Source organism: Columba livia, chromosome 4 (genome assembly GCF_036013475.1).
Source record: "Columba livia isolate bColLiv1 breed racing homer chromosome 4, bColLiv1.pat.W.v2, whole genome shotgun sequence".
NCBI classification, from domain to species: domain Eukaryota; kingdom Metazoa; phylum Chordata; class Aves; order Columbiformes; family Columbidae; genus Columba; species Columba livia.
In genome coordinates this window covers 70,267,045-70,292,130 of record NC_088605.1, presented here as the reverse complement: position 1 = coordinate 70,292,130, position 25,086 = coordinate 70,267,045, and the positions used below count along the sequence as shown (strand labels likewise).

General features: G+C 36.4%; 1 protein-coding gene across 3 annotated transcripts in view; it reads left to right on the top strand.

The window, feature by feature from the left end:
- Positions 1-5,087: 5,087 nt before the first annotated feature.
- Positions 5,088-25,086, top strand: part of FAM241A (family with sequence similarity 241 member A) — a 172,982-nt gene continuing 152,983 nt past the window's right edge. For 2 of the 3 annotated variants that reach the window (XR_010472453.1, XM_065062312.1), the window contains exon 1: positions 19,889-19,924. Coding sequence is in view for 1 of the 3 variants with exons in the window: in XM_065062312.1 (XP_064918384.1) it covers positions 19,904-19,924 (21 nt within the window). In the remaining 2 variants the exon portion in view is untranslated. Of the gene's footprint in view, positions 5,233-19,888; positions 19,925-25,086 lie in introns of those variants that run through there. The other variant, XM_065062315.1, reaches the window with a different exon arrangement.

Genomic DNA, 25,086 nt, shown 5'->3' with positions numbered 1-25,086 from the left:
AGAGAGCACTTACAACAGCTATTGTGGTTGGTTTTACTCCTTTAAGGCAAATATTTTGTTTCTCACACTCTAGGCTCCTTTGATTCCAGACTGGATTACAGAAGTGATGAAAATCATTACTGTCTTTCAGCACTATATATATATTTTTTAATTATTATTTTTTTTTTTTTTAAGAAAAGGCTTTATTATCTCTTGACAAGAAAAAGAGCCCATAGAAGGAGAGAACAAGGAGAAAGCAAGCAGACAAATAAGGAATACACATTTACTTCTCTAGGCATGTTACTGTCTTGGAGGTCACATTAAAATTCAAATATAATTGTGTTTCCTGCTTCTTTCCCTATAACATCTAGATGAAACTGTAGGAAATAGCAGGAAACAAAGCTAAAACCATATTTTCAGGAGGGGACTTGAGCTAAGCATGAGAAGTAGTCTGGCCATGATTTTTTTAGGGCACTGCATGATGACAGCATGGTAGATAGACCATTCATCCTTTATGGGTAGAAATACACAAATGTTTTTCTGTGTTTTAAATATTCATGCTATATTTACAAATCAATACATCTAAATGCATATGGCATATTGCAGTACCAGGAAAATATTTGTTATTGGTTTGTAAGTAATTAGAATTAAGTTGCTTGAAAAATGTAAACAGGCATATTTCAAAGAACATGTGTAAAATCTGTGATATAATTTCATAGTAGCACAAGAAAACAAAAATAAATGGGTTTGGGTACAACATAAAATGTAAACTAATGTGTTAGGCTAATTTAAATAAAATGAATCCTTATTTGCTGAGTAAGTGCAATCTCTGTGGTTCTCATGATGTATCACTTGATGTAGTTTACTTTCACTGCAGTCAATGAAAACTTGATCAGAATAAGTTTAAAGATCATGGCTAGTAAAGATCATGGCTAGTATATGTGCTGGGGGAGTTTTATTAATAGAAGTACTTATGGTTTCTTAAATTGTGAGTAACCTCTGACTAGGAGGCCAGGTATTATTGAATAGAGAACAAAACAATAAGTGCTTAATGCAGTAAATTCATTTACGTGCCATTAAGTCTCATCTTAAAGTATGTGTGTACCTTGTACCACAGTCAAAAAGGAGGAAACAATGAAAAAGTTTGTAGTGGAGAGGGCAGGAGACAGGCAGACTAGGGTTGAGTAACAATGACATTAGCTATTGATGGTCTAGAAAATGATTTGGTTTTGGAGTAGCTTCCCATATTTTTTATGCTCATGTATTGGATTGCACTGCAGTCTGTCCAAGGGAGCAGGTCCTGCTGGTTCTGAAAACCCGTCTTGAAATGAAAGAATAAAAGAAAAGAGACAATGAGAGTATATCCCTGTCTTTCTCACAGTGACTAGTAACTTGGCATGGTAACTGAGAGACCTGTATCTATTCATACAATATCTCTGGGGAGACAGAGGTGAAAGTATCAGCAGTTTGCCAGAATAAGGACTGTATTATTAGTATAGAGAGACCTAAATATCAGGCTTAATTCTGACAAGTCAAATGACCACTGTTACAGACCCTAATTCTAGAGTGTTTTCTAGTTATAAGCCAGGATTGTTCTGGCTTTGTATTTCACTTAGGCTGACAGAGTTGCCAGGGAAAAAAAAATGGTTAAGAAGTCTAGATTTTTTTAATAAAAGCTAGAGAAGGAAATATTTCAGCTAAACTTTGAGAACTATTGCTGCTTGTATTACCCTAGCAGCTAGTAACAGAGGGGAAGGGCAGAGAGCTTGGCATAAACCAGAAGTGCTTCAAAGAGTGTGTGTGAAACGGGGACAGACGGACCCACACTTTCTGTTTCAAGCCAGTCATGAGGCAGCTGTGGTAATGACACATAAAACAGCATAAGTAGGGGCCCGTGCCTCCACAGGGCACAGGGTTGTTGCCATCGGATTGTGTAATATCCAAACCAGTTCAGCACTGTGATTCCCCAGCAGGAGTCAGCATCCATGCTGGAGTAATACCACATACAAAGCCTTTGGGAAACCCTCTTCCTCCTGTGAGGCTGCCTCAGTTTATTTTGAGAGCCTGTTTCTTGAGCATTATTGACTGATATACATGGTCTATTTCACATAAACAAGATGTAGGGACACAAAACAGCTGAACTACAACTCCTGCGCATCCTGCAATGGCACGGGCACATAGAAATACTTCAGGCTTCAGATGAAACATTACAAGAGTCAGGCATGTGTTAATTTTCCTTTTTCCAAAAACTATGACTTTTCTACAATACAGATTCTCCACATACAAAAATATTTATTATAAGCCACTGGTTTTCTCCTCTTGCAAAAACACTAGAAATTTGAGGAATAACACGGGTCTAAGCACTGGGATGAAGAGCCCAAGTTATTTGTGACAGGGGTGGCTAAGCAGAAGATGAGGAATGACAAACAGATTGGACAGGACCAGATCATTATGAGCTGCCTTCTAGGTGAAGATCTTGAATTCCAAAGTGTTAATGTTATGCTTGGTTCTGCCCCCTTAGCTTCCTTTTCTTATCAGTTTACTTTCTGGTGTGTATGTATTTTTAAGTAGAGCCCTACCAGATTCAGACATTCATGCAAATATTTCATCTGGCAAGTATACTTTAAACTAAATTTCAGTCTGAATCTGCACTTGATAAATTATATTAAAAATATACTGTGGACTAAATATATGAATTTTTTATAAAGCTTTTAAAAATATTCTAAACTGTTACTTAGCTCATATTTTCTGGAAACTTGTACTGAGGTTTTCTGCAGAAGTTCTGTTCTGACTTTCAGACTTTAAGCCACATTCTGTCCCTGTTTCTACAGTTTAAGATTTTCCTTCCAGCTCCTTGTAGAGCTCCGCTTGCAATCCATCCTCAGAGAAGCCACTATAAGATAGCGGGTTGTTTATTTTTAGGCTTTTGAAACTTACTTTTAGTCAGTACTTGGACCAGTGAAAATTAAATCAGTAGAAGGCCTTCCTATTGCTTCTGAAGATTTCAGACCAGATTCTAAGTGCTATTTCATTCCTGTAAAGTTTGTGCCCTTTTCCCCTCCAGCTGTCTTAAACAAAATGAAAATCCAAATAGCAATGAAATAACTTTTAATGCTTCTTCTCTCCCTGCCTTACTCCTCCTTTTGCCCAATATCAAAAGGTTAATGAACCAAGTCCACACTGTTTAGATTTTGTACCAAGTACAAAGAAATATGTTGTGAATAGCTGATAAGTGGCATAATCAATAATAGGGAAACATCTTCCAGCTGGTGTTATATAAAGGAAAAATTATCAACAAAGACCCTGGCATTGTCAACATTGGTTTGTAATATATTGATAAGTTACAGATTAGTCACTGCGTTTTAAACAGTTGTAATGTTGACCACTGAACCGTGTATATTTGAATCATCAAACATGCTTAAACTCCATTTCTGAGTGTAATGGCAGACCTTTAAGTTGTGCCTAATTAACTTCTCCGTAGCATAAACTTAGTAGATTTCTAAGACCTTTTTCAGACATTGCTTGCCATTATGAACCTTATTCAAAACAATAAGTACAAAAGCAAAGAGGTGTTACAGCTTAAAAGCAGGCATTTCCTAGGTAACTCAGGTATGGTTACGTTAAAATGAATTTGCTTAGTATCCCTGAAGACTGAATGCTATTTGGCAATCATGAATAAAATTCTTGAGCTGCAATTCTGTAAGTTCTAGTTTAACTCTTGTAGCACTATATTTTTATTAACAAACTAGTAGTCCGGTGGTCTCTAAAAATTCTGGTGCTGTGGAGATTCAATGGAGCTTAAGAACATTTGCAAAATTTGAATTTATTAGAAGTATTTTGAAGCAGCAATATCTTAGAGCGATCCTATTGGTATAATACTGAAATTTGTCATGGAACTTCATGGAATTTCTTTTGCATCAGTATTTTACCTGCTATTTATGTAGAGCTAAGCATAAATGTGTGCTTTCATACACACAACTTTGTTGTGTATCGCTTAATTGCCCAGGAGGTTTCATGCCTTCTGGACACTGAATAAAATCTTGGTCCTATGGAAATCAATGAGAGTTTGGTTATGGACTTGCAGAGAGTCAGGGTTTTCTAAAAGCAAAAGCAAGAAGGACTGTTGGCCTTCGGCTGATTTTCCAAAATCCATTTGCAATTTCACAGTTTCAACTTTGTTTAAACTAATAATGAATAAATTACTTGGGGGAAAAAAAAAAGTCTTTATAGGGAAGAAAATGAAAAGAAGTTCTGATTTTGAGCAAAATTGTCTGACAGAGAGATAAGATATATCTTTTAAACTACTGCCTTTTCCCAAACAAAAGTTGTCAGCTCCCCAAGACAAACTACTGTCCGAGACCTTAATGAACTTTTCTGTCAACAAAATAACTGTTGTTTTGAGGTGAGCTGGGAAAACAAGGAGAATAGATAGTGACAAAATACTTGCTTTAGTTATTTTTCAGACCAGTTTATTATAACTAATATTTTTGCCAAATATTTGTTTCTGTGTTACTTAGGTTAGAGCTTGTGGGGATCTAAAAATAGCAGCAAGGGCAAATTTTAAAGCTCGTTAAGGATTAACACTTCTTTGGTACATAAAAAATAGGAAAAGTGTTAGAATGAGTAGCACATCTAACAAAGAATGGTATTTTAAAACTATCCCTGCATTTAAAAGCAGCAAGAGTATTTTAAACATCTCTGGAATCTGTAGCATTTATAAGATCTATTTATTAGCTGCCACAAGCACACCACTTCTAAGAATGAGTAAAACCATTTAAACATTTCCCAGGACTCCTGAGACCGAGGTGTGTGCTTTGCATGTATATGTAAAGCATAAATATGAATGTGTCTAAGTGGGTGGGAGGGAAGAACAATTTCCCTTCTTCCTCTCAAGAGAACGCCTGAAATTTAATTGAGGTAAAATAAATGCTCTTATCAGAAGGCACAATGGACCTTCCTAGTTTTGTTTGTGGCAGAGTTCAGGAGCCCTCCCCATGGCTTGCTCTGCCTTCCCCCACTTCAGATATTAACCTGGACATCATGCCTTCCAAACATTAAATGAGCTGTGCAATGTTTTATTACATTTCTCATGTGACTAAGCTTAGTGTGGCTTTTAAGTGTTCCTCGGTATGCCATGCTTACGCAAGTTATTTTCTGTTGTGGATTGTTGATGCTGCAGCAGCAGATAGAGTGATGTGCCTTGAATTCCAATGAGGAGAAGGCGTTGGTTTATTTTGGTTTGTTGAGTACAGAGTGAGTATTTTGCAAAGATTTGTTACTCAGATTTTTCTCTATTTCAGGTTTATAGCATTAGAAATGAATTGTTTTTAAATGCTGCTTGGAAATAATTTTATGTCTTTAGAAAGTAAGGTAATTTAAAATGTCATTATTTGCTAAGTATGTTGTGTATGAAAATCTGTTTTAGCTAGTGACTTATTACATTGTGTAGATCTCTACAAAATGCAAATGTGCAAACAGGAAACCTAGAGTGCTGCAAAGCTAATTTTTATGAAACTAATTTTTATGAAAGTGGATTAAAGCAATGTGTAGAAATGTGCCGTCAAGAACCTGAATTGTAACTAAATTAGACTTTCTTTCATTGTACTAAATTATTTCTGACCTTGTCCTGACAATTAGGGAAAATTTATAAGCAACGAGGTGGGCAATTGAGATGATGTGTATATTTTCTCCAACTCCTTTAGCGGATTAAAACCTTTCAGTGTGTTCTTTCCATCTGCTTATTTAGTGCTTGTATTATTGGAAACAATCTTTTCCTCTTCCAGCAGTGATGCTTAGATCCCTAGTTCTTAAGGGCTGTATATGAAACAGATTTTAAGGGATCCAGCTCTGATTAGAGTAGTTAGCCTGTTAACGTCCTATGTATTTACAGTGGATTATTTGAAGGGAAGCAGGGGTTAAGTCAGCAGGTCTCTCGGCTTCCCCAGGGGTTAACCTGGCAGCCTGTTTGGCACACACAGGAGGGCTGACAGGTAGCAGGATTTGTCTAAGCAGTGTGCATGAGAGCCAACAAGGAAAACTGAATGCTCTGGATTAGTTTTGGATTATGTTGTCAGAGTGAAGCCTGACGGACAAACTGCAGAGGAATAAAATGCAATCTGTTTGGGGAAAGAGACAGCGTGCATAGCTTTCATTTTTCAAGAAATGACAAGAAAAATCATTAATAATTTGTAAATCCATGTCCATTAACTTTTCTCTTTGTTATCCCAAGACAATCTTTTTAACATGATTTTGCCACTGTTCTATATCTGTTCTTTCTTTTGACAGATGGCAAGATAAATATAAAACTGTAATAGACCAAAGTGAAAAATATCTAGAAATTGTAACACCTGGAATTGCTTAATGTGGAATATTAGTTGGGGGGTCTGGGGGGGTGCCTTTTCTCTTTTTGTGGTAAAAGATAAAGTTGAATATAATTTACATTCTTTTCTTATTCTATAGTTTCCTTTGGGTGATCATCATTTACTTCAAAATACTGGAAGCAGCATTCCATCATTTTTTCCATTAAAGCAATTACATTAGCAGTATTACTAACACGATTGATTCCCTGTTTTTCTTCATCTGGTTATTGCATTATTTTACTGCTCAAGTACTGAATGTTTTACAAAAGGGGATTTTTTTTTTTTTATTCCCACCAGAAAGAATTGCATCATTTTTCGTTAGAAGTAGCGTTTGTCCTTGCAAATATTGCTTAGTTTAGTCAACAATGACTTCTTTGGCTATAGAAGAATGGTTCCTGCTCATGAACTTCAGTCAGATTTGATTTTCAGAAGTGAAGGGCTTGAGGGCAAAAGGAGATGGGGGAAGGGGTCGTGGTTCTACAATTACTCTTTTATAATAAAAAAAAGAAATACACGCTACGTGTATGCTGGCAAATAAACTCTATTAAGGACCAAATAAAGTCAAGGAAAAGCTGTAAAAATTAGTGTAGACTTGATCTTTGTTAGTCAGGTTTATACCAGATTTGTTCAGTTTTCACACAGTTTATTTTTACTAAAATGCCAAAACCATTTAATGGCATCTTTAATACAAGAAAAAATGATTCATCAGTTACAGCTGTTTGGATTATGCTGTTGCTGAGGTGTCAGCAGAGTAAAAGAATTTATAAATTTATTAGGACTAGAATTGTAATAGTACAGTCAAATAATTTGCAGGAAAATGTTTATATGATAGATTTTTTTTCTCTATATGAATTATGCAAATATAGACTCAATGCATCTGGGTTTGGAAGAGTACAGTAAATATTATCTATTAATTAATCTTGGTCCATTTATATGTTTATGCAGATTTCGTGGCTATTCAGTGTATCAATTTTGAGGTAAGTTGGGTTCATTTTCAGTGAGGATAGGAAATGTACATAATGTTTTGGTCTCCTATTCAGTGATGTAAGAAAGATTTTGGTGTTAATGTTCCTACTTTGATTATATTTCTATCTGAAAGCAGTCTTGCTAGCTATTTTAAATTACTCAATTATTTCTGAAAAGTAAGTAGAAAAGTGTATAGAATTGCTGCAGCCAGCTTTTACTTACCTGTGTAGAATTTGCTTCTGGTTATTAACTCAGCTTTGGCTAAAAGTGTTGTTGTGTTTTCCCTTGCTACAGTGAGCCCATCTGAGTGTAAGACACCAAGGCATCTCATAGGCAGCTGTTAGTGTTCTGATTACAATGTATAAAATTGTTGTTTTGTGCAAGTTAAATGCTAGTTTCCAATTGGTTAGTAGTGACATTAATAAGGGGAAAATGGAGGAATATTTTTGTGTTTATAATAGGGTCTTTATAGAAAATTTCTGGTGAGTACCTCTTGGCTGAGGGAAGGAGAAAGAAGGAACTACTGTACAGCTGCTGTAACACAATATCACTGTTTTAATATAAGATAGTACATAAATTTGTGTGCATATGTACATCAGCTTATTAATAAAATAATCTCAGGACACTTTCATATAATCTTTCAGAAGTATTATTTGGCTAGCTGGGAGTAAGCAAGTAGTAAAAATTTCTCCTATAGAGAAAAATGTTTATTTGCAAACCCATCCTGAGTCCCTGCACCTTGAATTAATATACACTGTTACCTCACTCTCTAGATCTTTAGAACTGCTTCCTTAATAGGAAACAACAACACAGAAAAGAATTCAGACTGGATTAATTTTGGCCATATTGCATGTCAAATTTAAAACCATTAAATATTCTTTTAATATTAAGCATGTGCGACATTGCTTGCCTGATTCAGAGTGGCTAGATTTGCTCCTGTAAGCACTGTTGTCGGGGCATTTTATTCTTGTTCTGCACTGAATTGATAGAAGTTTTGTAAAAGCCATGTAATCTCTCTGGGCTTCTCTTTATCCTTGAAAATACTATTTCATAGAAGTTGTAAAGGCTGAAGATTATGTTTTGGGATTTTTTTCTGGATAAAAGTTCAGTGACTTAGTTGTAGACAGCTGTTAGCTCTTGTCACTAATAAAACTTTCCAAAACTAGTCGTATTGTACTCCTGTCTCCAAAATTTTAATCCAAATGAAAATTTTAGTGGCATTATAAATCTTTGCTCTAGTTATATGTATTCATCAAGAAGCCTTCTCCAAGAGTGTTTTCAACTATTTTGAAATGACCAGACACTTAGATTGGGACAGCAATACAATTTTTGTGTCACCTTAAAGGTAAAAGTACCTGAAGGAGAGTGCTAGAGTAGTAAAAGAAATGTTTAAAAGGCTAAAAGAAAAAGCACTTAACAAATTGTCCACAATGAGAAACATTTATTTTCTTGTGTTCTTTCCACTAAGATAAGTACTACAGGTTCAGATTTATTTTTTTTTTAAATAATGTATCTCATCAACATTGTTTATATACAAAATAACTAAGATAATTCACTTGTTTATTGATCTGTTTCTGTGGGCATTCACAATATCCGTATTCACAACCTTGAGTACTTGAACTAGTGAATAGGCCTAGGACATTTTTCATCTTGCATGTTTCAAAAATACCTTAGAAAAATCTATGCAATCTGTAGCTGTCAAGCAGTTATTTCATTTAATGCTAAACTAGAGTGAAAACTCAGCAAATGTACTGAAGAATTGGGGGAAAAGGTCGAAGAAAACTGCAGAAATATACAGGCATAGATGCAGTATAAGTTATGTGAAGAATTTAATTAACTGCTCACAGTAATATACAGCAATATCTAATGATAAATGATAGTCAAGAATTCAGTATCATTCTGAGAAAAGCCATCAGTTCTAACAGCACAGCATTTTGCAATACCTTTAAAATTAGTCAGTCTCTTAAGCTCTCACAGGATAGAATACCACCTAAGTAATGGCCAGCAGGAACTCCATGTTGCTGTAGTTTGTCCTTCCTGAAAACAGGTCTGTTTCAGGCTTGCATAACTTTTCAGAACTGATGTGAATCACATCACAGTTTGCTGTGGCCGCAAATCATTATTTCATGGGAATAAAAACAAGAAAATGCTGTTAATTCTATTACTCAGCTTCTAAGCCTGTCTGCTTTGGGCCAGGTTGTCTGACCAGACTTGGATTAGTCATTGATTTCTTTGTCATGGATTTATGGGAAGTGACAGAGTCCAATAAAAAAAATCAGAATACTCCTCTTTGTGACATTAGTAATAGCAACTTTAGGAAAACTTTAATATCCTGTTCCCTTTTTCATATAGGAAAAGTTAGACAATAACACACAAAGAAATAACTGAAGGAGTAAATTGTCAAGGGGCATACAGTTTTAATGGAAATAAATCCATAAAACTATTGCATATATCCTCCTGTTCTAGGGGAATAAAAGTCTGCATGACTTATTTATCTGAAAGAATTTGGTTGGTATGTAGGCTAAGACCACCTTCTAAGCTACTGAAAGAATATGACTTCAGTATTGTTAACATTGTTTTAATAAGTTGTGATGCAAAGAGTAAGCAAAAAACCTAAGTTTTCCTTTAGTTGATTACTTGTATACCCTATCTTATTCTGCACTGTATCATCCTTGCTGTGAGGTTTAAATTACGTTGTTGGCCACAAACCCCACCTCAAATGAAAGACCTCTCCCAGCATTCAGTTTACACTGTCAGTTCAACTCAGTTTCCTCCTGATTTCTGGTAAGTCCTTTTAGTCCATTCTTAGGCATAAGAACTTTCAGAACCAGAACTATAGTTCTGCTCTGCTTTGTTGCAGGTTGCATGTGAAAACTCTTTTTATCTCTATATGCATATGATAAATAGGGTGATCAAACGTACTTTTTTGTCTGGCCATGCAGGCTCTGTCCTGGTATTTAAAGGACTGATTTCTGGATGCTGTTTTGTCCTGGATTATTATTAGAGATATTGACTTTTACCAGCTGGTTACACTTGAGCTACTGCAGCAAGAGCTGATGTGTTCCTAGGGCTTTGGTAGAATCGCATGAGAGAAGAGTCTCTGCGAGCAGACAGCACAGAAAGTGTCCCCCCTCATGTTAGGTTCCATGGCCTAACATAAGAGATGAGTTTTCAGTATGTAACACCACAAATTTGTGCTCCATTTTCTAGAAAATTTTGTTTTTAATCTGAAGACCCCAAACAAAATCCAGAGACACTCAATAACCACCTCAGAATTTTGTACTCTCAAAATTAGTGCTGAGACCATAGCAGAAGCGGAAGAGTACTTTGTGTTGACAGGATGGTGGTGCAGGTTCTGAGCCCCATTTGTGGGAGGAACCACAGCTTTAATGATGCTGTGAGCTGAAAAGAGCCTAGCTCATCTCTGAGACCCCAGTGCTTTGCAAGGTGGTAAGTGAGAGATAGCATAGTTTTATCTATGAAAAGAGAAGATATGAAATTGTTAAGAGACAAAAATAGCATGAGTTAAAGGAATCACTTCTTACAGAAGTGAGAGAGTTTGTCTCTCTCCTTCCTCTCTGTTCTTTCCCCACATTCTTTCAAAAGAAAAGAGAGTTCACCAAAATACTTTTTACAACTTCATAGATTTTACTGACTCAGAAAAAAATAAATGACCCTTTGGAGAATGCAACCTTGAAATATCATATTCAAACATGTTACAGGAAAGAGATCTCCACTGTTCACACACAGATCAGTGCTGCCAGGGTCCTCTGGGCTACAATTGGCAGTGCTTTTCTGCTTTTGAATTTTCCTGCATCTAAGTCATGCATCTCGGAGATTTCTCAAAGGTATTTTCATCTTCATTATCCTATTAACGAGACTAAATAGTGTGCTTCCTTCCAACCTTCCAGTTTCTACATCTGAAAATAAATACACCATATATACTTCATTTGTAGAAGTTTACAAATTTTAAGAATGTGTGGATGACGCATCCCCACTTTCCTCCTCAGTTTTGTGAGGCCTGTGAGACTGAGTGAGAAACCTGTGCATCCATATTAGCTTTTTTTTATATATAGCAGCCTTCCTGCATTTACAGGTCATCCAAACTCTACTTAAGTAGTGACATCCAGTGCACAGGTTTGAGAGGGCTTGCAGGGTTAATTCTGTCATTACTGTGTTGACATGAGGCATGTTACAGCTTTCAGCTGAAAATGTTACTTGTAATCTTTTAATCCCAAATTAGGTCAACATTTTATCAAGTTAATCTAACATGAAGATTAATTAGGCTAGTTAACACGCGCACAGAGGTTATTTGTTTTGAGTCTACATTTAATCAAGGAGTTAGTCCTTAACACAACAGGCAGCCTCCCTCCTGCCCCCTAACCCCGGCTACAGCTCATTCCATCATTTTGATATGATGCGTTTTTTAGGACATAAAATTATGAAAAGGCCAAATTGAATTTCTTATTCAGTCCACCCACAAGCCTAGCTGAAACAAAACCAACCTCTTGTAGTACAAGAAATTATTTACAGAAATCATATAGATTTGCAAAATTAAATCTATCAGATTTTTTAAGGAAAAAAATGCCATTAATATTAAACTGCTCAGAAAATTATTTTGAAATAATTCCATAGAATTCCAAGGTATTTCTTCATGTAAGAATTACCAGCATTTGAAATGTGAGAGATGCATGGTGCTTTCTAAACAAGATTGATAGTACCATTAAATCCTTAGGGCTACAAAACGCAGAATGGTAGGAAAAAAAAACTGTTGAGAGAAATGTGTCAGGCAAAATGGAAATGTTATCAAGAGAGTTTCTCAGGTCTACATTATAGTTTCTCTCAAAATCAGACTGTCTCAACAGCTTGCTATGCTTGCTAGAGCACTCACCTGAGACAGAAGAACCCTGATTTAGACTGCAGCTCTGGGGTCTCTTTTGCGGCATGTTTTTGACTCAGTCTCTCAATCTCAAGTAAAATTTAGTAACCAGCAGACAACTAGGAACGATAAAGAAAAGGAGCTTTCTACACTTTTTAGATATTTACCATTCTTAAACCTGCTTCCCAGCACAGAGGAAACCACCTTTCAGTTTTATGAGTGTAGTGAAAGAAAATAGTTTTTTCCCATAGGGCAGGATGTCTTTTAATAAGAAAATCTAGTTCTACTAGGACACATTAAATTACCTGCTACAATCATACTGTCTATTATTTTTCTTCATGTTACCCTCAAAACTAGTTGCTCTTGTGGTGTTTTGAAGAATAAGAACAAAGACATAAACAGAATGGAAAAAGGAACTTGGCCTGTTTCTTTACAGTTTTCATGTCATATCCCTTCCAAAAAAATACTATTAAATATAGTTACTCTCAAATTAAACATCCAAAAAGAGGGGAAAGAAGCCAGTTTCTGTAGAGGGAGGTGGCATAAATCTGCTAACAGGGGTCATTATGCCGGACAAATGCCTTTCTCCCCTGAGTTTCCTAGATAAGGAGCACCTATCTAGTAGTTAAAAATTCCAAGAGTCATTCTGGATAGTATTACCGACCCCCCTGGGTGTTGCTGCAGAGTTCATGCCCTGTTTCATCAAATACCCGGTGACATTCACCAGGGGCCATGCTAATTATAGGGATTTAGCAGACAATGTTTAAGAATGTTTCACCACAAAACACAAAATAGCATGTCTTTGTCTACAAGTATTGCTTCATTGATGTGCTAAGTTAGCAAAAAACTGGAGGTAAAATGATTCTGCAGTTTGTTAGTGTACCTTTACAGCAACGTTAATCAACATATTGAAATGTTACATACAATCTCCCCTGTGTTTAGCACCAGCAGTGCCATTCTGCAATTACATGGAGAAGAAGGGCTCAAGGTAGCTTAAAACTTCATGGATTATACATTAGTTCAATGTCTTCTAACCTAAATGTTTTAATGAGCTACATTCACTATAAAATATTTTTCTTGGGCAAAAGTTAGACAACCCTTGTCTTTTACTTATGCCAGACCTATTCAGTAGTCTCTTTACTGAAACTGGGGAGAGTGGAGAGTATATCATAAGGGAGGAAAATCAGACTCCCATTTTGCTTCACCACCACTTGAATTGTTTGATTCTCAGAGAGCAAAGCTTGTGATTACAGAGTGAAGTCCCTTGCTCAGGGCTAAGTGCAGAAACAGCCGTAAGTAATCCTCCAAGTTAGCTTTACCAGAGTGCAATGCATAGGCTTTCTTTGTACAACACATGGAGGCTGGGTGTCTCAGAAAGTTGTAAACGTAGCCAGCTTCTGAATGGTGAGCAGCCTACTCCACTCATCTCAAAAAGCTAAAAAGAATAATACATTTTATAACCCTCCAGGTAGAGAGGGGCTTAGTCCCAGAGGTCACATTACCATTGTCACTGACAGCCTCTCTTGGAAGTAGGTGCATGACTCATTTCTCTTTAACAAGAAATAGAATACAACCTATCTAATACTCGCAAAATGTTGGCAGCGATTGTGTGATATCTTCAGTGTTTGGGTCCCACTCTGACCTAGTCACTGCATTACAATCCATACTCACATTTTAATTCTATTTTTGAAAATTAACTCAACTACTTAAGTACCCTAGGAGCATAACTTCGGCTGACAAAAATCTGCCAGATATATTAATAATGATAGAAATAGTAATGAGATAAATAGACACAAATGATGAGCAGAAAACTATGAAATGACAAATTGGTAGTGGGATAGCAACAAAAACAGCACATGGCATAGAAATCACCTATCATTGAATTTCCGGAGTGTTTGACATTACTATTAGAGATGTCATCATAATCAGGAGGCTGTTACTGTTTCCCCCTCCTCCTCCCATCCCCCCCTTCCTTTTCCTTACCTTTCTTTTTCCTGTTATTATAACCTTTTCTAGGCTGAGGTTCATCTCCTTTGCCTTTTTTTTTCCCCTGCCAACAGTTTGTAAGAGGCACATTTGTCTCATCCTCTGCAATGTAGTATTTGTTTGCAGAGCTACAAAGGCACAGGCAACACTATTGTCTAGGAAATAACTCTGCACTGGGGTGCACAAAGTATTTCAAGCTATTTTGGCACTGCCTGGTTCCTACCTATGTCTTCCCTAAAGAGTTTTAGTGAGAAGAGTCCTTGAGTCCTCCTCATTCCCCAAAGCAAAGGACCTGTGATTAGTTCTGGTCACATGGTGAGGCATATAAGTGGGAAAAGGATTTGTGGACGGGAAGGAGAGCTTCTTGAACCAGCTCTCACTCTTCTGAATTCACAGAGGGTATAACACATAAACAGCATTTGTTTACTTAATGGTGTTTTACAGTGGCTGACACATGCAAGTTTAAGTTATGTAACCATATCATTTCTTTTTAACTATCTTCTAAATTTTTATTCTTTATATTAAATAGTTGAAAATATAAGGTATCTAGTTCCATGACAATCAAACTCCCCACAGTATTTATCTAAGAATTTAGCTTCCTTTTCAAAATCTTCTTGTAATATCTCATTATTGCAATTTCTTCTTTTTTTTAACATTGGGGTAAAGGTTTGCAGAGCATTTCTAATGTGCTCACTGAAAGCTGACAAATAAATGTATTGGCAGATGTGTTCATGTTTAATGGCTCCAGGAAGTGTTACTGACAATTCTGATCATATAAGTTCTGCAGATACTCTTAAACCGAGACTATGCAAGGTCAGTTCACATGATCACACCAGGTTTCATTTTCCATAGTTGTGTTGGTTTGTGGTTTTTGTTTGGGTTTTGATTAAAAAAAAAAAAACAGCTCATTTGGAGATGTAAGAGCTTATTACAAGTTAATGTGATGTTTTAAAATGTAAAAGACCATGCAGTGAGAATGCAGAGAAGTTGAGGTGAGGAGGTGATTTCTAAATTATGATGCTGAGAAGTCATTGCTCTAGTTGATAAATTAGATAGCAGTTTGAAGATGTAAACATTTATATTATTTGTATTTCCTCCTAAAATATTTCAGTATTGTTGTCATCAGAGAGCAGAGACTTTGATCAATATGTAAGTTGCCATTTTCCTACATTCCTGGTGAGAAATGAACATTCTACATAAAGTTTTATTCCTGGAGATGGCCCTAATCAGAACACCCGTCTTGTTGTTGTTATGAGACTCTCAGGGAGACTGCACTCAGTTACTCTCTAATACAAATGGCCTTGTACTCTGCAATCTGTGTGAAGGGAATGTATCCAATTTTATGAATAAGATTTTTCTAAAGCTCCCTGATGTTAAAAGGAGTCCAAAACAATGTAGTCAGAAAATTCTTAGGCAAAATTAATTTTTAAAAAATATACATATATATATAATCTCAAAAGCCTTTATCCTGTGGGAATTAGTAAAGGATAGAATCTTGTCAAATCCTTATTACTGCACTCACCTATAGGATGTAAATTTATTTTTTCCAAACAAATTTATTGCTTCAGTACACATTTGGTTAATGAGCCCCTGTGACATGGAAGTGCTACAGGGACTCATTGTCTTCATCTCTTCCTGCTGTCCTTTAAGTCAATATTAGTTTATAAGAAGTGCCACAGTGCAATTAATTTGCCCTTCCAAGAATTCAGATTCATAAATCAGCCTCTTTCTCCCTCTCTTTCTCTTTTTTGCTGCACGCTTCATGGTGAGGTAAACATTTGCAACAGACAAAACTCAAAAGGTTGAAAGGTCTAATTCAGAAAGGGCTTCCCAAACAGGATGCTTATCTTAAACATACAAATTTATCTAAAACCTTGCAAGTTCACCTTGCTCCATGTGCCATTATTTTCTTTTCAACTCACTCAGGCTACTCTCCTTACCCTCATACTATTTTTTTAATTTATTTTTATTTGTTTGATATGGATGAAATAATTTTTTTAAAAGCTACTCCAGCCATTATTGTACTGAAGAGAATGCAAACCATTTCAGGATTCATTAAAGCTCACATAAATACTTTCCTGCCCCTCTGTGACTCCCAGTAGTCCTTTTGAACCCTGTTTCTCGCTGAAATCTCTCTCCACGTAGCTGAGAAGCTGGCAATCTCCTCTGCAAGAGCTACTGTCTTCAGATCATGTAAGTTCTTGGGAACCACTGGGAAACCCCAAGTGTTAGATGTGAATGAAGCAGGCTACCAGAGAAGGTGACAAGTCAGAGACATACACCTCATCAGTCACATCACACTTTAAGATCAGGGCATATATCAGGTCAGGTAACGCACTAGGTCAGGTTGAAGGGTGGGGGGGAATGGAGTCTCTTGGGCTTTATAAAGTAAGAAGGAGAAGAATGTAATGAAAGTGTCGAAAGAAAGGCTGGGTGGGGGGAAGAACAGATGAATCTCAAAGGGCAGAGGCAAAAGATCTTAAAACAGAAAGAAACCAAATTTCTCAGAACTTTTCCAGAAATCCTTGACTCCTTCCCTGAGCTCTACCTGTGTCTGTAATCTCTTATTTTGTCAGAACCCTTCAGCTCTCTCCCATGACTCCAGAAAAACTCCCATCCCATTTTAAATCTGATTCTCATTCTGCACTGGTGGAAGCTAGCAACAGAGATAAGGTCTTGCTATTACTTCTCTCCTAGTTTATTTAGAAATTAACTAGGTTTTTCATGTCTTTTATTCTTCCTGCCTCTTCTGCCAAGAGTACAAATAAAATTTTCTTCATAGAGTAGCAACTAAGACATAAGTCACATACTACAGTATTAAATGTCTAGCTTCCAACATTCACAGTTTTACTTTGCTTTGATTTCATTTTCTTTTCCTGCTCTTTTTGAGGACTAGATTGTGAGCATTTCTGGGTGAGGAGGTAGTTGTTATTCCAGTTTGAATCCACTTATTGGGCTGCTCCTTAGTTACTGTGGAGTAAGTAGTAACTGATAATAGAAGCAATATTTCTAATGCTCTGCAGTTGATACTGCATCCTGATGAAATATACCTGATGAAACTTCCCACTCCACTAAAGAACTTTTTGACATGTGTTATTATGACCAGACTGGAGTGATTTTCAGCCTTTGGTACAAGGAATTCTCTCTGTAATGGAAGGGGAATAAACCCTCTTTCTAGTAAAATATTGCATACTCATTACAGCAGTGTCCTGATGATAGGGATTCAAACCCCTTTGGGAAGAAGGAAAACCAAATTCAGGTCCCTACATCTTTAACAGATGCTTTGCCAACAGCTCTAGACAAAACCCAGAAGCACAAGGGTTGTGCTATATACATACAAATAGAACTCATGCCCATTTTAAAAGAAGCAATTCCAATATGACCAGTTATGAAACTTTTGGCAGTTTTTCATTCTTGTTTTTCATTCTTTGATTGCTTGCAAAGCAAAGGATGTGAAGAATTCAAAAGCCACAAACCATGCTGCCACTTAATATGTTTCCTGCATGACAGTATTCAGGAAACTAAAACTTAAGTCTTCAAAGAGTTCTCGGAGACTCCCGCTGTAAGGGGTGATGTGATGTTCAAGCACAACAGCACCTTTTTTGCAACCTGAAGCAACCAACCTCCACTATTCATTTGCCCTGAACTCAGAAATTACATCGTTGAACATAGGCCTCTTTGAAAGCACTGTGCTTGTAGCTTCATGCCTTTTGCACTGTTCTTGAAATAAAAGAAACAGAGAAATTACAAAGGAGAATGGAGAGCGTTACAAATCTAAACATTAACATGGGAACTCAAACCTGTTTGCTAAAAAGCAAAAATTTGTAATAGGGAAAATGTAAAAGGGGAAAAATTGTAGCAAGGTTCTCTTTCCACTAGCTCTGTAACAAATATAATCATTACAAAGATAAACCTATATATTTACTGCCCGTTTTTTCTCTTTGTAAATACAAAATCAGTTAATGGTCTCATAGCCCAGTTTTGTCAAAGTGCCAAGTCCTAATTTTTTTTTATAATCTCTGCTCAAAGTGACTAGAAAACTGTAGGACAAAGAAGTCCATAAAACCACATTCATGTCCCTTTACATATGTGTAAGCCCCTAAAACAAAGAAATGGAGTCATACTTGTCAGAATATTTCCTACAGGTATTAATGTTCATATATATCAAGTGAGTAAAGTGTAAATATATTGTGAGTTGAGCATCCTAGTCCCATCTTCATGGTTTAATCCAGGTCTTAAGCTACTGAGGGCAGAGAAATAGTCTCTTAAAGATTATTTCCATATCTGTCAGTCACCTACGTAGATGATATGGTGGTAAAATGTGCCCTCCTGAGAACTCAGGGAAAAACAAAACCAAACCAAATCAGGGTGTTCCCATTAGGAAGTTAGCTGGTGAAGTTTGAAAAATTACTTGTCACTTACTGCAGAATAAGTTTGTGTACAAAACAAACAAACAAAAATTCTCTGCAAGTTCACAACTCCTCTTATTTTATCGTAGCTTGTTTATAAATTCATATTGTGAAATACCATTTACTCAAAGTACCATGTTTTGTTTTAATTATCCTTAAAAAAAATGAATGAGGGATCCAGAAGTACTTCCCCAAAGTTAGATTTATGACAGAGGCAAAGAAGGTATTGAAGTGGAATAGGAAGGAGGGGAAAAAATGCAGTGCAAGTTCCAAGTGAGTCTGGGGCAAGCCATCAGGACTGGGATTTACGAATCAAATAAGAAACATATAACTAAACTTACTACTAGGGCTGGCTGAAAGCTGAAATTTCCTTCATTAGATCATGCTGTTGTAATGTTTGGGTGTTTTTTTATTTTCTGAGTTAAGATGAAAAAGCAAAATAACTAACCTTTTTTTCACAAAGCATAGTTTAAAAAATACAAAAATATATATATTTTTAAATCAATCTGTCACTAAAGGGTATCACTATGAGTCATTGCAGTGTCTCCCTCTCCACTTAAAAGTGTTTGGTTTATAATTGTCAAGAAAGGCTTGACAGAAAGTTCTACAACCAGCATTCAGAACTTAATATCCTTCTCTTGGGATTGTCTATCTCTTCAGTATTTAAGACATTTTGGAAGTGAAATACAGGTAGGAAAATGTGTTGATCCGTTGTATGAAACTGTGAAAGAAAACCATGCAACTCTGGTAGACTTCTACTTACTAATAATGATACCATGTAAGTTAGTGCTAAAGTATAGACATCTGATTTTGAAATAAATAATTTGTCTATCCATGTCTAAAAGGTCGATATCCTCCTAATTGGTACAAAGTTGTTTAAAATCTCTGTTAAAGGGGATTATCTGAGTGAAAGTTGCTTTCTGTATTGGTGAGACATAGTACTACAATTTCTGTAGGAAATGGGCAACTTTTTCGTAGCTGTGGGTTCCAGTCAAGCTGAGATCAAACATCCTGATTATTTTTGACAAATGAATCTCTGAAGCTTATTGAACTATTCTGCAATATTACTTACTGTTTGGCTCCTTGGGACGATACACTGTTTCTACTCAGTACTCAGCTGGAACTACTTTCCGGGAATTTCACTGAAGATTTTCCTGCCAGTTTAATCTCTCCTTCTTTCCTTTTTCTTGTTTCCTTGTGATCCTGTTTTCCTCAATAGTTAATAAATTACTTTTTTTTCTTTTTAATTTGTGTAACAGATATTCTGTGACCAATCAGAAGCACTATGGTTGCTCTTTGTATATGAATCTACCTGTCTCTTAGGGATGGATATTAATGCCATGTCTGTAAGTAGATTTATGTTTAGAATTACTGCTTTATGAATTTGGCTGCATGATACCAAAGGAGAAATTATTTGGTCCACTTATACATAGCCTTACCTAATGCTTAATGATTAAAGCAAATGCCTTCTCTTTTTCTTTCCTTTTGCCATTCCTTTTCTTTCTGTTTTAAATCCACAGTATCAGTTAGATAGCTTTTTATGGCAGATGTTTTCTCCCGCTCTGACAACAGAAAGTAAAATCTGTCCTTAATTCCTTGGTTTAACTAAGTTTACAGTTTATTTGTAGCACCAAAATTTAAAAACCTGTATTTATAACCTGGAAGAGCTGCAAGTAGAATAAATATGGGTGACTTAACATACTGTACAAGGCAGGTGGAGCTGCTATTTTGCAGCCTACCAGATCAAAGTATAGTGCCTTTCCTCTTTACTGTTAAAAGGAATTAATGGAAATCAGAGGATGATAGAGTGTCCTCGTAATTCAGACTTCTGAAAGCAAGATAGACTCAACCTATTAATAAAAGAAGAATATTGTGACCATATGTCTCATCTGTCCCATTTTTGGCTTCAAAATCAAGTGATGGTACATGCACAGACACAGGCTGCATTCATGTATCTGGGAATTGCCAGTGGTCATAAAGTACTAACATTTTTCTTACTCTAAAATGCCACATCAAAAGAGGCTGACTACAGCTTAACAATAACTTTATTCTTACTAAAAGTTTTAGTGATTGCGAATGAGACACCAGTGCTTTTAGTTCTTTCAAAAATGGATATTTTTTTGTCATCTGTATTTACTTTGCTGCAACACTGGCCTGTAGCGCTACTGAAACATATTCAGTTACAATAGTGAATAAGAATTTGTCAAAAATCTCCTTTCAAAATATATGAATAGGGAGATAAAATCCCAAAGGTCAGGGAACAAAGTGAAGCAGAACACCTGGTGCTGGAGCTGCACGGGAGAAATCATCTCAGTCAGAGTCACTTAAGGTGGGAAAAAGATGTTCCTGAATTGATGATCAGGACGACATCATGCTGTTGTGAGGCTTATGATGTAGATGCTGCTAAGACAGGGGATGAAAATGAGTTGAGCTCTGCAAACATGAGTTGGTGAATCTGGATAGATTTGTAAGGATATCAAAAAACCTGAATACAGTCCAAGTTTTAGACAGTTTCTGTGCAAATTTACAGCATCTGCTGGAGTTGGTTCAAATCCAAAGACTGAGCTGTATTCTAGTCTGGTGCCCATTTCATGAACGAGATGAGATGGGATTGACAACAGAAATCTGACTTGGAGAGGAAAAGGGTACCTTCTGCCATTAATTTGTACATGCTGTACCAGAGCTAAGCAGATACGCAGAACTGCATTCCACCTTTACAGCCTCTCTTTCCTGATTCTGAAATGATGAGGAAATTTTTCCAATCTCTGACATAAAGTAATGCAGATTAATTACAGCTCTACCTTTTGGGTTTGTTTCTCACTTGAGGGGTTGTTTTGTGGCCAAGCATTAACTAAACAGGTTCTTCAAATACACACATTCCCTGGCCAGCTGACTTTTAACTATAGAGCTGTCTTGCTAATGCAGTGCCATTTAAGTGTGCCTTGTGCTGAGGCAAAACCTTAGTGTCTTTAATCTCATTTCTAATTTATTGCAGTCAGAGGAGTGCATGACAAGACAATTAGAGCCTTTGATTTTGGAACAGAGTGGACTTGATTTGAAATTTCAGAGGGAAACCTACTGTAAGATGTTCAAGAATCACTTGTTCTTGGAAGGTGTATGTGCTTGTTGATTGACCAGAACATGATTCAAATATCAAGTCAATGTGTGGTTTGGAACATTTGCCCTCTCACAGGGCTGGACCTGCTGGGCTACATGCTGCTAGTTATTATCCGTAATCTAAATCAGACTTCAGTTGTGCGACTACTAGCAGGGAAGTGACATTTCCTTATGAACTTTTCTAGCTTTACAGTTACTGCATTAACCTTGCAAAACAAAGGTGATTAGCCTGTCTGACCTTACAAGCCACATACCAAATTTTCATATAACTGAGCTATATGTGAGAGAATACACACTCTAGGAGGGTGGCAAATGGTGATGGGTGCCTCACAGCCCATTTCATGCATGCCACGTGTGGGAATTTGGCTGAGCCCCAACCTGCCCCACTGCTAGTAGTGTCTGCTGGCTCAGTTCCTCCCACCAGTGACAAATCGTCTGTTCCACTGCTGCTCTTTGCTGATGACATGTTCTTGTCTCAGCACAAATGTTACAATACAATTTCTTGCAAACCAGATGTGGCCTGAGGGCTACAGGTTGACCACCCCTGTTCTATGAAAGAGGAGAAAGTCTTCTGTCAAAGTAGAAGTGCTTTTCAGTACTTGAAAAAGCAGTTTCACTTCTGTTGAGAATGGTAGTGTAAAAACGTACACCAGTCTTCGGGGAAAGTATAACTGTCAAAATTTTCCTTGAATAGAAACACTCAAGTAGCTTTGTGTCAGTAATGTCCTAATATTATATGTGAAACATTGAAATGGCATAATATTATATATATGTAAAAAATACTGGATGCTCATATAATATTATATACCTTACAGTATGTTTAGGTTATACAGGATATATCAATTTTAACACAAATACATATTTCTTTCAGTAGGAAAGAGGACAGAAAGGAGAGGAAGTTCTTGCACTATTTTTTTTTTCTCTTGCACTATTTGTTCTTCTTTCTTTTACTTTACTCTTCTTCCTATGCTTCATTTTCTTTCAATCATCATTTTCTTCCATTTCCCAAAGAAATGTAGCTAACACCAAGTTTCTCTCAGTAGCAGGTGTTGACTTTGATCAGCTTGCCATTGCCCAAGCAAATGGAATATAATGCTGTTTCACAATTTTTTTTGAGGGGGAAAGGATGATGGACAACTCATTTATATTTTGCTAAGTAAAAATTTGCTATGAGGAACTTATCTCTGTTCCATTGGAAATGTATCAGACTTGTAAGTTCACCGAACTGCTAAAAATCAAGTCCATATAGCCATAAAGCTCTGAGACAATATATTCCATACTAATAAGGGACTGTTTCTGGCAAATTTGTATTTGGGGCAAGGGTGTGGAGAGAGCTCTTTTCTTTTGGAGAAAATTATTTCTTTTCCAAGTCATGTTACATTTTTAGAATGTTCATGTTGATTATAAGTAAGCTTTCCTATGTGAATTCTGTAGTGACTGAGAATGGTTTTCAGAAAGTTAAAATTATTTTTTGACACTAGTTTTGGTGTGTTTCTCAATTCCATTTAATAACACTAGGAATAATACACACTTGGAAGGTCAAAGGCAAAGGGAAGAAATGAGAATGGTTTGTCAGTACCCTTTCTTAAGTCTAAATTGACTGGGAAGCAAAGGACTTTAACACATTACAGATAAACTGTATAAAGAGAAATAGTAGCTATAAGAAAAATTCAAAATGGCCACAGATACAGTCAGCAAACACAGGCTGGAAGATAAGAAGGTGTCTGTGATACAGTGATAATAGAACATATATTGTGTAATGCTCGGGGCTAAGTTTTATCCAGATCATCCTTCACCTTCATATACCTGTCTGGCTTTAGAGCACGATAGTTATAGATTGATCGATAGATATGTGCATATGCACACACATGCAAAAGCATAATTTTGTATGGTTTTTTTAATATAAAGAATACAAACATATCACTGACTGTATGTTGAGTTCCAACAACACGAAAAATTCACTTCCCAGTCACACATGCATACATACATACATACATGGGCAGTCAAATGCGGTAACCATTATATCATTACAGTTTATTCTTGGAGGATGTATGCTGAAAGTATATACATTAACTATCTCTACTCTGCAATTTGCAATGCTTTCACAAATTATTGCTATATACAGTTTTATTTACATGGATGAATAGTACTTCTAAAGAGAAAAATTAAATAAACTTTCTTATTATGTACACGAATAAAGAAGTAGGCACAGCCTTTAATTAGCGATTACAGCAATTTCAACATGGAGTTAAAAGGTGAAAGAGACTTAGTTTCATCTAGTCTGAACCTTAGCGTTATCAAAAATCAAAGGCTGAATTTTTGAAGGAGAAAGAAAATGCATTTGATTTTATTTAAAAGTCTGCAAAGCCAGCTGTGGTCACATCTATCTTTGGAATTGTATGTGAAATATATTAATTACTAATCTGGTGTTGGTGGAAATGGATTATGATTTTGGCCTGCCTAATATCAGATTAAAATGCAACAAGAAAGGGTTTATTAATCTTTTCTGTTTCACTGTCTGTAAGTGTCTCTGTGTAACTATTCTGTTAATATCATAACAGTGTAATTGGGTAAACCAAAGATGCCTGTTTGGTTTTAAAAGCTTTCTAATAGTCAAGATGAGGCAAAATTGCCAGTTGTTCTGCCCACAGATACTTTAAGGCATTAGATTAAAGAATCAACATAGATCTAAAATTAATTGTCTGGTCTAATATACACATAAATTCCATATTTGTCAGCAGGTCTTGTAAAGAGCATGAAATTTATCTGCCTGAAGATCTTGTGTTAATCAGAAGAGCAATCAGTATCTAGATAGGACAATGGATGTGAAATGCTGGTCATTTCTATATTTACCAGCCACTTCACCCTGTCTGTTAGTACTCCCACATCATTTCCCAGAAGCAGCGTCCTTCCAGGCTGTCAAGTATTTATTCATTTATCATATATAAAGCAGAGGTTCTCTTTCCAACAGTTTGTGGTAACAGAGAAAATGTGGAGATATTCTCACTTAGCAGGGTAGAGTGGAAGCACCTAAAATGTTCTAAATCAGTCTCATCTCTGGCTTTTCAAGCAGCAGAGGACTACTTGCCAGCATTACAGTTTACAGCCATTGCAAGATTTAGCATGTGATCAATGTGTTTTTCATGGAAAATTGGCAGAATGTGGCAAATTCCCTCTCATTCACTTAATCTCTCTTCCTTTTCCCCATATTTTCCTCCTTTATATGCAGTATCCCATTTCAGAACCGGAGTGACTTCAGACTTTCCAAGGATTATTGGACTTTCATGGGCAACAATATATCTGAGACATCTAAAAGTGCCCCAGAAATGCTTTGCTTGGAGTATCTTACTTCTAAAATAGGGCAAGCAGTACTCCATCTCACCTCCTAACT